The sequence below is a fragment of the Halichoeres trimaculatus genome, unplaced genomic scaffold (genome assembly GCF_033239565.1).
Source record: "Halichoeres trimaculatus isolate MK-OKI-2021-1 unplaced genomic scaffold, fHalTri1.1 fHalTri1_scaffold_19, whole genome shotgun sequence".
Lineage (NCBI taxonomy): Eukaryota > Metazoa > Chordata > Actinopteri > Labriformes > Labridae > Halichoeres > Halichoeres trimaculatus.
Window position 1 is genome coordinate 843,137 of NW_027437197.1, and position 12,859 is coordinate 855,995.

At 44.8% G+C, this 12,859-nt stretch overlaps 1 protein-coding gene across 1 annotated transcript in view; it reads left to right on the forward strand.

The window, feature by feature from the left end:
- Positions 1 to 12,859, forward strand: part of clybl (citrate lyase beta like) — a 195,074-nt gene that overhangs the window by 74,407 nt on the left and 107,808 nt on the right. Inside the window, 2 exon segments of the mRNA XM_074694315.1 lie at positions 7,830 to 7,874; positions 10,126 to 10,195. Coding sequence (XP_074550416.1) covers positions 7,830 to 7,874; positions 10,126 to 10,195 — 115 coding nt within the window.

Genomic DNA, 12,859 nt, shown 5'->3' on the forward strand with positions numbered 1-12,859 from the left:
AAACACAGGAATGCACATTTTTTGTGACCCAGCAGAAAGTTGAGAAATGTACTCTTCCTGTGTCAGATCGATGCTTCGAACGCCTCCCCTCCCCACAGCCTGCTCCCTGTGTCTGCCCAAACACAGACGAGTGTTTTTATCCGCCTCATGACGAGCTCTGACAGAAGTTTCAGGGTTTGGATCCAGTCCCCAGAGGATCCTCCTGACCTCCTCCCTCCCTGGAGTCAAACGTGGATCCCAGCGGACGGTGAGGAGGTGGAGGTGAGGACAAAGCGGCCCGGGCCTTCCACAGAGCGTGGAGTGAAGTGGGTGAAGTGGGTGTGATGTTGGAGTGAGACAGATTAGTGGCCATGTTGCTCCAGCAGACCAGGACCGGGGCTTTGTCTCTCTGACTGCGGATGGGAGGATAATTGGGGGGGTGTTGAATGGTTAATAGTGCCATTGGTGACCATGGTAATGAAAGGCAGCGCACCTCCCTGCACCTCCCTGCCCCTCCTCGTCCACTCGTCCTCTCCCCCTCTCCTACTGTAGGAGCTATTGTGTCTGGGGCCGGACGGCGCTCGGTGCCAGGGCCAGGCCAGACAAAAAAGATGGAAAGCACTCCTGCGCCCAGCCAAAGACCCCAACAGTAAGCCGTCTCGCTGGCAGCGCGCCACGCTCTCCCCTCACCCCTGGCTCACTCTGCGTCTGTGTCGCTGATTCACATTCAGCGTGTTTGTTTGTTTTCAACAACTACTACTATTATCCCCGACAAAACTGCCATTAGGTTTGACTTTCATGAAATAAACCCACGCTCAGGGTTTGGGTGGAGCTGCTGTGGATCTTTAAAATCGATGCTGGCTGTTTCTCTCTGGAAATGTTTCTGGGTTTGTGCTGTGTGTCTGACTTTGTGACTTTAAAATGTTTTTGTTTTGATGAAATTAAATCTGAATGTGCAGAAAAAGATGCAGGAATGCACTCTCTTTCTTTCATGAAGCTTTAGCTGAAAATCTTTGATAATTAACAGAATTAAATGCAAATAAAAAGGAAGTTTAAAACACACCTCGGTCATTTTAAGCACATTTATCGTCCTGAAAGTAAAGTTTAATCTGCTTTTCAGAAACAATTATTATTCAGTTTTGATTGATAGGGTCAAAGGGACTTAAATTTAACTGAATGTTATATATTTTACAGGCAAACTTTGCAGCTTTCAGCGTGCTTTTTAAATTAGAGTTTTAGTATGAATTACAGAAAATAGAAAAACCTTTCAAAATAAAAGCCCACCTTCCCTAAAAAAAAAGAATAAAAAATAAAAAAAATAATTCACTCAAAAATAAAAAAAAGTTCAGGCTTCATAAAAGTAGAAGTTAAATCAGAGGAAAATAAAAATGAGAAAATGAGAATTAAATTCAGATCCAGACTGCAGGAAATCAGACCCACAGGCCTCAGAGAGTCCAGGCTCCCCAGGTGACTGAAGGAGGCCGGTCTGAGGGGACAACTCAGCTTCTCCTGTCTGCTCTGCACCAACAGGTGTCCCACACACACACTCACACACTCACACACACTCATGGAGTGAGGAAGAAGGAAGGAGGAAAGGAAAGGAGGAAGCAGGGAAGCATCACGCAGGGATGAAGCAGAAAGGGCAGCTCTTCAGAGGATCGTGAGGAATTTATTTAGCAAAACAAAAAAACACCTCTGAGGGATTCAGATCCACAAACATCCTCCGGGTTCTCCGGTCCAGTCTCTGGTCCTGGAAGTGATGTGCAGCAGTCTGTCTGTCACCTTTGAGCTAAGGATCCACTCAGGGCCGGAGCTACAATTAGGCTCCAAGATTCGCAGGGGCCCCCAAAGCATCTCTTAAAAACTGATTTATGAAGTTCTCTTCAACTGAAAGCATTTCTTTTTTCTAAATCTTACTTCACATGCTTCAAAATCCATCAAAGTCTTAATCTGTAATGATGGTTTTGGCTCCTCCCCCTCCCTTCTTATTCAATGGGCTATTCCATGTTACAACACATCTGAACATTTGATTCAGGAAGAAAGTGGTAAAAACACTTTTTCACATTTTTTTCTTATTTCCAACCAAGTGTGAAATCAAACCAATGTTGCTCTGAGATCTGAGATAAACATATCAGACTTTTAGGATTTTAAGGACTTTATCTAGCCCAGGAAACAGGATCATTTTCTCTAAATCAAACTTTTGGAGTTGGTGATAAACATTATTGTATAAATCTCTTTTTTAGAAACATAACTCACTGGACAGGGGGTCAAATAAAAATACATTCACTTTAAAATAATAGGACCAAAAAGTATGGTAACTGTAAATATCACCTCTTTCAGTAGATTGTTTTCCAGTTTGATGTTGTGCTTGATATTTACATATTTTTTCTTTACTAAATTATTTTTTCAATATTTACCTATTGTAATGTTTTTCACTTCATCCTTTCTTGTTTGTTCCTGTTACTCTGTAAATTCCCCACTGTGGGACAAATAAGCTTCAATGGACCATAAAAGATTTCAAATCCAGGACAAAGTGGACTAAATGATGGATTCACTTTTTTCTAAATCAAACTAAAGTACAGAACTTGAGGAAATGCATTTAGTTGTGTTAAGTTAGCATGAACAAGATTAGCACTGTGTCATGCCTTGATTCTGGGAAAGAGACAGTGGACCCAGGGAAGGCCAGTCTAGCTCTGAGGAAGAGGAGTTACAAGGACATGGAGGGCCCCATGGACTGGGTTTGCCTTGGGCCCCCAAACCACTAAATACGCCCCTGGATCCGCTGACCTCTTCTTCTTCTTCTTCTTCTTCTTCTTCTGTTGTGTAGTTTCACCTGGTATCATCTCCTCCTCCTGCGCACGCGCCTCGTCTTCTTTAAACACATCTCCTTCAATTCCCTGAGAGGCTAAATTACAATTAACACGATTATAACCTCACAAAACTAGTGACGGGAATCAATTAGGCTGCGAGCGGAGTTTCACAGGCCCTGATGTGCTGCTGCAGATTGCTTCATAAATGATGAGGGACAGCGCGTGTATGCAAAACACCGGCGGAGCAAAATTAAAACCAAACGCTTTACATATTTTTCCATTCATCTCAATGGGACACGCGTGGCAGAGACGGGTTTATTCTAATTCCCTCCTCCCGGGGATGCCCAAATAATGACTTGATGTTTTAATAGACTTCTAATGACAATATATGGCCAAGTAATTGCAGCAAAAAGAAGATGATTCTGGAGCAATAAAACGGCTCGTTATGGAGCTGCTGCACAGTTTGAGGAGAGGAAACCGATTAAGCTCTGAGGCTCCAAAATAAAACGTGTTCAAACATCCAGCTGCAGACAATTAGCCCCTCTGTAATATTTATAACTGTTTGTTTTCATCAATAAATAAATTAGGACATTTTAAAGAGGGAGGTCTGCTGAGAAATTTCCAGAATAAAACAGAAAAACAAATTATTTTTCCTTTTTTATAATTTTGCTTTTTAAAATAATAATAATCTGTTTTTAATCGAACATTTTTCACGCTTATAATTCAAATATAAAACAATAACCTGTAAAAACAGTGCACTAATAAACGAAATTGTAAAATAAGAGGAATATTCTTCCTAATTTCTCGCCAGGGCCTTTAACACTCTCATTAATTCAAAGCACGATCTCATCATGGAAATCTCTCCCAATGCATTTTTCTTTATTTGCACATCTTCTGCAGAGACAGTGGTGCGTTCACGTCCCCTCACAGGACACACTCCTGTATTTTAGAGCTGTATTTTTCCGTGGAGCTCTGAGCAGCACTCTTTGTTTTTCCCCTTCACTCCGCGCTGCAGAGAGGCGCATGTGCAGCCCCCTCTGCCTCCTCTTCTGCTGCTTTTTGCATGATTTGAAAAAGAGCCGGTCGGCCTGTCTGCACTGCCTGACTGATCAGGCACATGTGGACCATCACTAACTTCATTTAAGAGCAGAGCTTTTGTCTGAGTGTGATTGAACCTGTCAGAGAGGCAGGACGCGCGGCGAGGCGAGAATCAGGAGCAGAGATGCAGAATTTCAAATTAAGATTTTTTTTTTCTTTCAGCTTTTATTTTGTAGCTTTTTGCTCTGCGTGCATCCAGTTCTTACAAATGTTAATGTGAATTTTAGCTGCAGAAATATATTTTCTAAAAATTAATTTGGCTCTTTTTGGGGAAGTTTTTTTGTAAATAAAAATTTGGATTTTTTTTTTTAGGCGCGTAAAATCAGCGCGCACGAATCAGCAGCCCTCTGAGTTAAATCTCACTGAAGCTTCTTTCTCTTTTAATTCAACACCAAACCTGCAGGCCTCTGTGCGTCTGAAGGCCCCTCCATGCCTCCCTGCAGACTGGCTCTCAGTCAGGTCCCTCTTCCTGTGAGTCCAGGCTGCCGGGGCCCTGGACCTGACCTGTGGAGACGAGCAGCTCATGAGGAGGGATGACGCTCCTCTTCCAGGAGGATCCTTCATGCAAACCTGAGGTGGAGCAGGAAGACGTTAGAGTTTAGTGAAGCTGTTTTAAAGCATGAAGGTAAAATGATTTTAAGGTGACTTTACCTCCTCCTCCGGGTCCCACTCCCCCCAGACTCCTTCTCCTTAACGGGCTCAGATCAAAGGCTGCTCGGCCCCGGCGGAGACCACTAAAACCCGCCTGCTTTGTCTGCTGTTGCCAGGAGTGAGGAAGGGTGTCGGGGAGGAGGAGGAGGAGGAGGGTGACATGGTAATGAGAGTCGTTACAGAGCGGCAAAAAGTCTCTGCAACTTTTTTCATTTCCTGAAATCAAGCGTCCATCTGTCGCTCTCTGGAGTTTCCTCTCCTCAGCACAGCCTCCTCCTGGAGGACCAGGGTTACACTCTCAGGTGTGCCATATTTCAACCATCCTGATAATTCAGCCTCTTTGATGAAAGGAGCAGCCACACCCACTTTTCACTGTCCTGTTTATGTGTTTGTTTGTCCTCTGATGTCCCTGAACGCACCAGACAACACAGACCAATAGAAAGTTTACGCGGCGGCGCAGACAGCTTAAAGAGGAGAGAGAAGGGAGACAGCAGCTCATAAAACAGACAGCTCTGCAGCCAAACAGGGGCAGGTCTGAGATCTGGTTTCTGTTCGTGTCTGAGGCAAATTATTCAGAGGAACGTGGAGTCAGGGATGATCCAAGTGCGGTTAAAACATCAGAACAAAGTCAGACAGGAGCAGAAATCTGCAGGAAACTGAAAAAAAATTGTTCTGTGTCCCAAGTCTGAGAGTTTGGAGCTGAACTGTTCCGGATTATGAGTTTTATTTAGTTAAATGCTCCTTTAGTGGTTCAGAGTTGGTGCAAAACAAAGGAGGAAATTATTGGAGCAGTAAAAGGTTTGTGCGTAAAAAAGTTTAAACCCAAACATAATTAATCCTGTTCCTCAGACTCTTATTTTAACATCTCTTGGAGCAGCTTCCCTCTCCTCCACACAATCCAAACCCGCTCTTTTGATCTGCTCCACCTCCTCCTTTCTCTGCTCCTTTCTCCTCTGCCTCTCTCTGTGCTGTTGAGCAGGTGGAGGCCGCGCACCTGCACGCACAGCTGCGCGCACCTTGTTATTGCTGCCGCTGCTTGACGCACAGATGAGCGCAGCACAGAGCCAACAACAACACAACCCTAACAATATACAGCCGCTCTCCTGCGCCGCAGCGTGCTGCACTTCTTTTTGTGGAGGCTCTCCACGACGCGCTGTGTTTTTATGAATGATTTGGGACGTTTAGAATTAATTCTCTCTCTGGATGGAGGGAAATAAAACCTCTCTTTTATTAAAATGTGTTTATTTTCTCCAATCAGGGCCTGTGCTCACAGCAGCCTCTCTGTCTGTTTGTCCTGCTCCAGACTTCAACATGACACCACCTAATCCAATTAAACACGATAACCCTGGACTCACGTATTCTTCTCTTCCTTTTCTGCCTCGAGTTGCTGACAAGCACTCTTGGTTTTGTGTGAAAGAGAGAGTCAAGAGCCCTCTCTTAATCCCGGGCCACGACGAGCAGTGATTGAAAAGTGAAAGAAACCCCTCATTGGTCCTCCAGCTTGATGGTGTTTTCTTTGTGCGGGACTCTGGCTTCTTGTTTGGTGCGCGCTTCACGCACAGCAGCTCCATTATCAGAGGGAGAGCCCGTCTTTAGAGAGCTGTGACAGTTATGAGAGTGTGTCCATTAAAACTTCAGGAATAAAAACAAGCAGACCAATCCAAAAACCCAGCTAATGAAGGTTTAAGAAATAATTACGCGCAGTTTTGGGTTAATTAAAGTTGAATTAGTCAGAAGTGTTGAAATGATTTAAGCAGATTAAACATTTTAAAGAAGATGTTCAGTCTTTATTTTTTTAATCCCACATCCTCCAGCTCAGAGTGAAATAAAAACACTTTGAATTCATCTTCATCCTTCGCTCCAAAACCGAAACAAATACCGTAATTATCAGAATATCAGGGAATTAAATCACGCTTTGTGACAAACTCAATAAGCAGAGTAATAAAATCAGCGCAGCAGCTTTTTTTTTTTCCTCAAAGTGGAACAACGACATTTATTGCTCTCAGCCCGAGCCGCCATGACATATGAAGGTGTTGCAAAATGACAGGTAATTGACATTAATCCGCCGCGCTCAGACTCAGGGGGGATCTAAAGTAAATGGGGATACGGTTAATGAAGCACCACTTGCCCTTTGAATCTCGGTCACAGTGTGCAGCGGGAAGTTTGGAGAAACTTCATCCTTCCTGGGCGTGCGTCATGAAACGCAGAGAGGAGGGTCTGAGGCGCTGATTGCGCCACGAAGGTTTGAACAACCCGATTATTTCACCTCCTCCAGGAGCGGGTGGAGTCATTAGGGAGCAGGATGAACGCGTGAAAGTCTAACTTGTGAAGTGATGACTCAGTTTAGCTGACATGTCAGAGCTGCTGTGGAAATGATGCTCTCCTAATTCGTCATTACGGCGCCTCCTCAGTCCTCCTGCATCCGCGGGGTTGTTCTTATTATGCTTATTATAATTGGTGGGGGGAGCGCTCCCTATAGGGGCTGTGACAGGCAGGCGGAGGCCAGGTGGGAGAGGCTGAGGAGCCGCGGCTCGCTGCTTCAGGAGCCCGCGTAATGAGGGCACCTACGGGGCCTCCTGGATGGAGAGGTGTCCTAACCTCACCACGGCCGGTCAGAAATGAAGCAGCCGACACCTGCGCGTCACCCTCCCTCCCTCCTCTCCTCCCCGCCCCCCTCCGGGCAGCCCCCGTCACCGAGAGTTCAGACTCTGCGCCCAACTTTTGACAACGATAATGATGTGCACGGCGATGCTGAACATGTGAGGAGGGGCCGGGGTAGGGAAATCAGGAGGCTCGGTGTCCGTGCAGAGGAGGGGCGCTTCCATTTCTCCTCAGGACCATTTCACTCGTGATGGAAAAGCACCACTCTGCAGCCTCCCACTGACCTGATGAATACTTCATCTGCAGGCTGCTCCTCCTCAGGCCCAGGACGAGCTGCTCTGCTCGGCTCGGCTTCTCATGGAGAATATAAAACACAGGCTTCAGTGAAACAGAGAGGAGAATGATGAGAGTGAAAACACAGAATAGAAAGGTGTTTCTCTTGTCCTTCAGATCCGAGTCTTCCTCAGTTTTCACTGACCTGGAGTCAGCTCCTGAATGGAGCTCTGTTAGCTTTTGTGAAGCGGCTTCCTGCTGACTTCAGTCTGATTAGCTGCACCTGTATGCTTAGCTCTTAGCTCTTAGCTCTTAGCTCTTAGCTTTAGCTCAGACTCTGAGAGCTCTGCTCATATTTTCTCTGTTTGGCTGAAGTGACTCCTAAATGTGTTAAAGTGAAGTTTCTTTATTTTCCAGAGCAGCTGCAGGAAGCAGAGAGGAGTCACAGCAGATTGACTGAAGGTGAGCTGAGAGAGGAAATAAGACGAAAAGCTCTGAGTCAAACCAGATGTTTCTTCTTACATCAACTTTGTTATTTTTGTGTGAGATAATCCAAAAAAATCAGAAAAGTTCACCTCAACATGTTCAATAGAAAGAAACACCAATGGAGATTTCTAGGTCAGAAACTACGGTGGCTGAGAAGTGCAAACCATAAATACAAAGATGTATTTCTGCAAATTTACATTTTACAAAACATTTTAACAATTAAAACTGATTTTAATAAGCAAAACACTTTTAGAAGAATTAAAACACAATTTTAAGAATTCAGAATTTTCACATTTTACAATTTTTAAACTATGTGACGTAAACAAAAGGACCAAGCAACCAGGGGACATGGAAACAAACTGGAAAGGTGCAACATTTTGCACATCGGCTCATCAAAACCTGTCCTTGTTAGGGGACACAATACGATACGCATCACAATACTTAGGTCACGATACGATTATATCGTGATATTCTACAGTTAACTCTTTGATTGAAACCAACTTTTCTGTTTTATCGTGTTTAACCTCTGAAGACGCAGCGTCCACATATGTGAACACGACATTTCTGCCTCTCAAACCCATGATCCTTCATTTTTTTAAAAATCACAACATTACAACCCTTTTAGAGAAAAAAAACCATCGTATTTAAGAACAATAACACTGATAACGAGAAGTCATGACACAAATAATCAAACTTTCTGTAAAATGACTGAGTTTAGTTATTACACTTATTAGATCTAACTTATCCCAAAGAGCAAGGTGAATTAAAAAATGCACACCAGACAAAAGCTCAGGTCTTAAGAGGTTAAAATATTAAAAGTCAGATGCAGAGTTTCATACAAACACTGAACCGAAAAACATAAAGTTCATCAAGTTTGTCTCTTAAACTTCTGTGACTTTAAGCTGATGTTGTAAAGAAGTGATTGGGTGAAAGATGTGGTCAGTTGGTGAAAATGATAAATGTCACTTGGTGTAACTGATGTTACTCAGAAAAAATCTAATATTGCACAAAAAATGACTTTAATTTTGATTTTAACAGCAGACTACTAGGGATGGGTACCTTTCACATTTGAAACGATATGGTACCCGGTGCTTGGCAATCCATACCGGTGCTCGACGGCACCAATTTTCGGTACTTTTTTGTGTTTCTGTGGTAAAAAATATCAATTTGTTTTGATGACAAAATATTTTTTTTTCAACCTAACAATTATTTGTCAATATTTAATCTGCTGTGTATATGTCCAGCATGGAAAAATGTCTACTCTTCTTCTCCATCCCAGTCACAAGGATGAATTTAGGTACCTAAACATGGTGCCTTTTGATTTTAAATGAATCTGTACTCGATACTTTTGACCGAATTTGGTCGGTACCTATAAAAGAACCTAATTCGATACCCATCCCTACCGACTACACTGTAAAAATAAAACTTCAAATTACTTTAAACAAACTGACCAAAGAACAGAGAGAAAACATTAAAGTTTACAGCATCAAACCCACATCATCAAGTTTAGGAATAAAATATTTAAAATAAACTTTGAGATTATATTTATGATACAGTTTATGGGAAACATACAGCAGAGAAGCTCTCCAGCGCCATCTACTGCAGTGGAGGTGCAGAAGACATATTGTACCTCTAACTCTGTTAGAAAATGATTTTTTATTAATACAAAAATATCCACATTCAGAGTCTAGTCCTTCTGTTTCCTCCTTGTAGTTTGAAAATTGGAAAATCAAAATTATGCTTGTTGGCTAAAGAATGGACAAACCATGATACACTCACCATAAACTTTTTGTAAACTCTTATAAACTCCATAAATCTCACGCCTTTCCTCAACACTAACTGACAGACCCCTCCGGTAACTTCTTTAGGTAATGTTTGACATTTAAATCATTCCCTTTCCATTGAAACTCTGACTGTAAATTTGTCTCAATGCTTGCAAAAGCATTTTGTGTCTCTTAAATTGGTTTTGTCCTTTGTTAAAGTGTTTTGCTTCTTAAATTTAGTTTTTTTTAAGCAGGATGTTTAAAAAAATATAAATGTGCTCAAAGCCTTAATACTTTTGGTTTGGACTTCTCAGCCACCGTAAGAGACACTTCTTTTAAGAGAGGTTGTAAATTATACTGAAAGTTGTCTCAGCTGCAGGTTTTAGACGTTTTAGACTCTATTAGACTCCAACGTGTCGTATATCCACTCGAGATTTGCAGCTTAGAAAACTTTCTCTGAACAGGCAGAAACCTCGGGCAGACCCAGAGTCGACGATGGACGACCATCTGCTGTGAGCTGAAGAGTAAAGCCAGGTAGAGACACAAACACACAGAGACAGAGGAGTTTAATGAGACAGATCACACACCGCCGTGGTTTAACTCTGATATAAACAAAGACGCCGTGAGGCCGCCATGATGGAGCCTCAGTACGTGACGACCCGGCCTTCCTGTGAGCTCCATCCTATGTTTTCAGCTTCCCACCAAACTATCCGTCACGTTAATAAAATGTTGCCATCTCTCAAGGTTTAGTGTCACAAAGATGGATCAGCGTTGATGGTTTTGTGCGATATTCTGTCATTTAGCACGGCAAATGTCTGCGGAGGGCCAAAAGGTGCCGCGTCCCCAGCGGAGCCGGCCTAATTATACAATTAGTCTTGTGATTGGGACAGTCCAGAGCTAAGTGTCCTGTGGGACGCGCAGACACATTATGGCTGTCATCAGTATCTTCACAGCACGAGGAAGAGCCGGGGCTAATAATCGTGCTGCTTATGTCCTTCAACGAGGCGGAAGGCGCCATTTCTCTGATTCAACACGCGTCTGCTTCCTGCGAGCACAAAGCAAGGTCAGGAGAGGAGCGAGGGCCGAGAGCGCGTTAGTGGGTATCACTGAAAGCATAGGTCATCTTCCCGTTCAATCACTGCCGCTCTAAGCCTGACGCAGGCCGCGGCCGGCCCCACACCTCAGCTCTTTGAAGCCGGGTCCGATGGAGACCCCATATCTGGTCTCTCTGCCTATCCAGCCAGAGATCCGCTCTGGCTTATCCACGGTCAGCTGGAAAACATCAAGACGCCACATTTTCTGCTGCCCATCCACAGCCCTATCTGCTGCCTCCAAACCCAGGACGGTTAACGAGAGTGGCCGTGGGGCCTGTGATGTCTGCGGACACCTCCATGAAGTCAGAGGGAGGTCCCGGCGCCGCGTGGTTGAGGAGGCAGTGGAGGCCTCCATGTTGGAGGCTTCTGCTGTGCGTTGGCTTATCACTGGATTAGAGCTCCTGCAGGGAGCCGGGAGCTCCAGATGATTGGTAACCAGCTCCACCAGTCCGCCAAGACGGGCCTGAGCGCCAAACCAGGAGGAGCCGGCCGAGCGCCGTCCACTCTTTATCTCTGGTTGGCACGTCGTGAGGGTTTTATTACCCAGAATGACTCTGGAGCCCCGTCTCCCCTCACCTGGACACCTTCCTGTCCTCCTCCCCCTCCTCCCCCGCTGTGATGGAGTGATTCGCTCCTCTCTTAACGCTGACCTTTTCCACAGTAAAACCAGATCCGTTCAGGGCCCTCCCCTCTGATGTTGGAGGCGTGATGGTTCTGGCGCTGATAGCGATCTGAGCCCAGGATGGAGGAGGAGGTGGGACCGCGCGGCCCGGCCTTGTGGTAGTGGATTAAAGCCGAGGGTTGGGACGGCGCTTTGAACCGTGTTGACCAAGCGTTGATGGTTTGTTGATAGGTTGGGCTGAAATGTTAGAGAGATACGTGGATTTGAATTTGTGCAGCAGATAAAGTGTTTTAATCTCAGGTTGGTGTTAATCTTCAGCAGGCGGTGGGGATGGGGTTAAACAGGGCGTTCAGAGGTGGTGCTGGTTGTTGGAGCACTCTGTAAACCGCTCTTCTGGACCAGCTGATCCAGAGTGGTGCTGGAAGACGTTCACGTGCCAGAGATGACTCTGTTTCTGTTAGTCCGTCCTAAAACACCGTGTAAGCAGCCTCATCCCTGGGCACGCTCAGAAACATCCTCCACTAACGTCCATCTGCTCCACCCCTCCACCTCCACTTTCCAGGTACGCTGAAGCCTACATCCTGCATTTAGAGCCTTTTAGGAAAGCCCTGTCGCTCGCTCACAGACTCATGCTCTGCACGCTGATCTGCCTTTTCTGCTTTCTGCTGCTGCGGCCGCCGGGCTGAGCCAGGGCCGGCGAGCGGGGCCCGGCTCATGCGGTTGTCCGTGGACGACCTTGCTCTCCTCACCTACTGCCTTGGAGTGGCTCCCAGTCCTGGGATGGGGCTTTTTGGACCGGCACCAAGTCTCTACCCCCACAGATGTTACTGAGCCACCAGATATTATGTCAGGTTCTGAGTGATGTATCAGGCTGCTCCTCTGCAGAGCCCGAGCCTCGTGACGGGGAACGTGAGAGTGCGCTTCTTTAGCATCCTGGTTTTCTTCAAGAGGAAATCACAAACTGTTCCTTTAATCACATTTAGATTTAGGAAACACTTCACTGCAGGGTTCAAGTTTTATTATTTTTTATTTTATTCTGCTTATATGAAAAATTCTGGCTTTCATCAGTTTGACTTCATTTCCCTCCTCTCCTGTCCCCGTCCTGTCTTCTTTTCAAATTAAAAGCATAAATAAAATGTAGATTTACTCCAGACTAGTCCAGATCTTTTAGCAGGAGCATGCTGTAGTTTTGCTTTAACTTATAAAAATATGTTTTATAGTTTTGCTGCATTAAAGCTGAGAAGGGGAAGTTTAAAGCAGAGGGTGCAGCAGTGGTGAGGTGTGAGCTGACATTCTGTCTTAATGCCACTTAGCTTGAAATAGAAGGTGAGAAACAACACAGTCCAAATGTCAGAGCAGAAATAAAGCCTTTCCCACAGCGAGCTGCTCAGGTTATGATTATATTTAATCACAGAAGCATCCAAAGCAGCAAGACACCATCATGTCTGCGTCTTCCTCTGGAGGAGAGGCTGGAATGTGGAT